Source organism: Bos indicus x Bos taurus, chromosome 15, assembly GCF_003369695.1.
Source record: "Bos indicus x Bos taurus breed Angus x Brahman F1 hybrid chromosome 15, Bos_hybrid_MaternalHap_v2.0, whole genome shotgun sequence".
Classification (NCBI taxonomy): domain Eukaryota; kingdom Metazoa; phylum Chordata; class Mammalia; order Artiodactyla; family Bovidae; genus Bos; species Bos indicus x Bos taurus.
Window position 1 is genome coordinate 1206969 of NC_040090.1, and position 2991 is coordinate 1209959.

The 2991-nt window shown below is 47.8% G+C and overlaps 1 protein-coding gene across 1 annotated transcript; it reads right to left on the bottom strand.

Moving 5' to 3' along the window:
• Window positions 1–518: 518 nt before the first annotated feature.
• Window positions 519–2991, bottom strand: LOC113904606 (olfactory receptor 4D9). The gene has a single exon (XM_027561736.1). It carries the CDS (start codon window positions 2432–2434, stop codon window positions 1499–1501), a length of 936 nt encoding a protein of 311 aa, XP_027417537.1. The 5' UTR covers window positions 2435–2991; the 3' UTR covers window positions 519–1498.

Below are 2991 nucleotides of genomic sequence, written 5' to 3' on the forward strand. Positions count from 1 at the left end.
TTATGAAAAATATCATGGGAGTTTAAAAAATCAATGTTTCTGGGGTAGGAAAAAACATCACAAATGATAGGGCCAGATATATGGAATGTATGTAGAATAAACTAGAATCAGCTCAATGTCTAATTGTTCCTTAAGAAAATGTCTCTACTTGGAGAAAAAATATGTATATATATTGATCCAAGTAAGTATTTGATGTCATGGTGACAGACAAGTAAATTTAACGGTCTTCTGAATTCAGCTGCTTTTCCTCACTGTTTTATGAGGTTGTTTTGCATGTTGCAAATGGTCCAAGTCAGCTTCGTGAACAACTTTTGTAGGTTACAGTCTTTTGTGGGGTCCTACACTTGGGAACAGGCTTCCCTGGTAGCTCAGCTGGTAAGGAATCTGCTTGCAATGCAGGAGACCCCAGTTCGATACCTGGGTTAGGAAGATCCCCTGGAGGAGGGCATGGCAACTCAGTCTAGTATTCTTGCCTGGAGAACCCCCATGGATAGAGGAGCCTGGGGGGCTGCAGTCCATGGGGTTGAAAAGAGTTGGACAGGGCTGAGCGACGCACGCACACTTGGGAACACAGACTCTGATGGTATAGATCTTTGATTATTTAAAGTTTTGCCCAGTCATAACAGTTTTGCTCAAGGTAAAGTCAACAGAGAAGTAGGGGGAAAAAAGACACCTTTGTGAAAAGTACAGAGGAGCTGGAGAACAATGGTACCAGAGTAAAGACGGAACCAGGCAGTAAAGGAGGGTTTATTCTACAGATGGATCCAACTGAAGACAAGTTATGTCTTTACTGGGACTTTGATGCTTGGAGGAAGAATGTCTAATATTGGAAAATAATTCAGAACATATTTGAGTGGTGGAAAGAGAACAGAACGCTGGAAAGGACAGTAAGAAGACGACGCTCATCTCTATAGGAGCCTCTGTATTAATAAATGTTGGCTTACAACAGGCATTCCCAGGGGCGCTGCTGGTCGGGAATCTGCCGGCCAATGCAGGAGACGCTGCTTCAATCCCTGGGTCAGGAAAGTTAGATTTCTTCATCTCTTGTCTCTTTCACTTCAGCGTGGTTCTCTGTGCGTTCCAAGTGTGCAGTACTCCTTCCAGCAAACATTTCTATGTATAAAGAGACTCCTTAACACAATGTTCTAGTCCCTGTACTCTGATCCGATCGTGATTTCTTAGCCATGAGTCATAAATGCCAAAGAGATTTCTATCGCTCACCGTTTTTCATGATCTCACCTCTTCTTTCTGGGTGCAGAGCTGGACTACATTCCCGACTCCCTTGCAGTTAGTTGGGGCTGTAGGACTAAAGGCTGGAATACAGTCCACTTTCAGGACTGGCTCAAATGGACCCCTCTCCTGTGTATGTATATATATTTGGTCACATCAAGCAGCTTTCAGGATCTTAGCTCCCCGACCAGGGATTGAATGACAAGACTGCCAGAGAAGTCCCTAATATTTATCTTTGAATTCTGGTATTATCTTGTCCTCATAGACGCTAAACCCTTTCTGAATGCCCTAGCTGTTTCTTCAGTCTCTGCATGGCTGCCTTCACCTCCTGGTTCCTCAGGGTGTAGATCAGGGGGTTCAGCAGAGGGGAGATGACAGTGAAGGTCACAGAGATGGCCTTATCGGTGGGGAGGGCGGTGAAGGGCCGGGCGTAGACGTAGATGCAGGGCACGAAGTGCAGGGTGACCACCGTGATGTGGGCGGTGCAGGTGGAGATGGCTTTCCTCCTGCCCTCCCCGGAGTGGGACCTCAGCATCGTCAGAATGACTGTGTAGGAGACGAGGAGAAAGAAGAATATGAACCAACTGACTAATCCATTGTTGGAAATCATCAGGAGCTCCAGAGAGGAGGTGTCCGTGCAGGCGAGTGTGAGGACCTGGGGGACGTCGCAGTAGAAAGTGTCCAGGACGTTGGGTCCGCAGAAGGGGAGGGGGAGCAGCAGGGAGATCTGCACGATGGAGTGGATGAAGCCCCCCGCCCAGGAGGCCACGATGAGGGCAGTGCACCGCCCCCGACTCATGACCGTCAGATAGTGGAGGGGTCTTGAGATGGCCACATAGCGGTCAAAGGCCATCACCGAGAGGGAAAACACATCCGCTCCCCCGAGCAGGTGAAAGAAGAACATCTGAGAGACACAGCCACTGAAGGAGATGGTCTTCCTCTCTGAGAGCAGGTCAGCCAGGACCTTAGGAGCTGTGATGGAGGAAAAGCAGATGTCAAGAACTGACAGGTTACGGAGCAGGAAGTACATGGGGGTGTGGAGACGCGATTCCCAGGTCACTGTAACCATGATGAGGAGGTTTCCCAGAAGAGTCGTCATGTAAACCAGAAACAAAAAGACGAACAAGACCCAGCTGAGCTCTCGAGACTGGGTAATGCCCAGGAAAATAAATTCTTTCACTCTGGTATAGTTTCCCTGATCCATGGGGTCACAGATTCTTTTTCAAGTACATCTCTGGAAGAAATAACAGCACAGTTAAAGGATGTATTAAGAGATCTACCCTTGTCTTTTCTGTCGCTTGGGTTTTGCTGTTGGCCTGGGAGGTTCTTTATTTTCTGGGCAGGCTCTGTGCCTGCAACTCTGTACGCCATCGTGAGGGAGAAGGTGACCCAGGTTTCTGACGGGAGTCGTTCAAGCAGGTCGGTTCTATCACTGTGGCCACTGAGACACAGGTGACAGCTGTGGGGACCTCTTCAGTTCTCCATGTACTGTAGCAAGTGACACTTGCCGTGATGAAGAGCAAGCATGCGCTGTAGGACACGCAAAGAAAAGACATCACTATGAGAATTAAAAGAACTCTCAAATGGAAGAAGATACTTACAATACTTAGAGCTGAGAAAAGACCGACATCCGGAGTATGTAAACAACTTCTGCAAATCAGTAGAAGAAGGCAGATGAGCAAAGCAGAAAATGGCCAAAGACAGGAACCAAAACTTCACCAAAGGGCTTTTCCTGGTGGCTCCGTGGTGAGGAATCTGCCT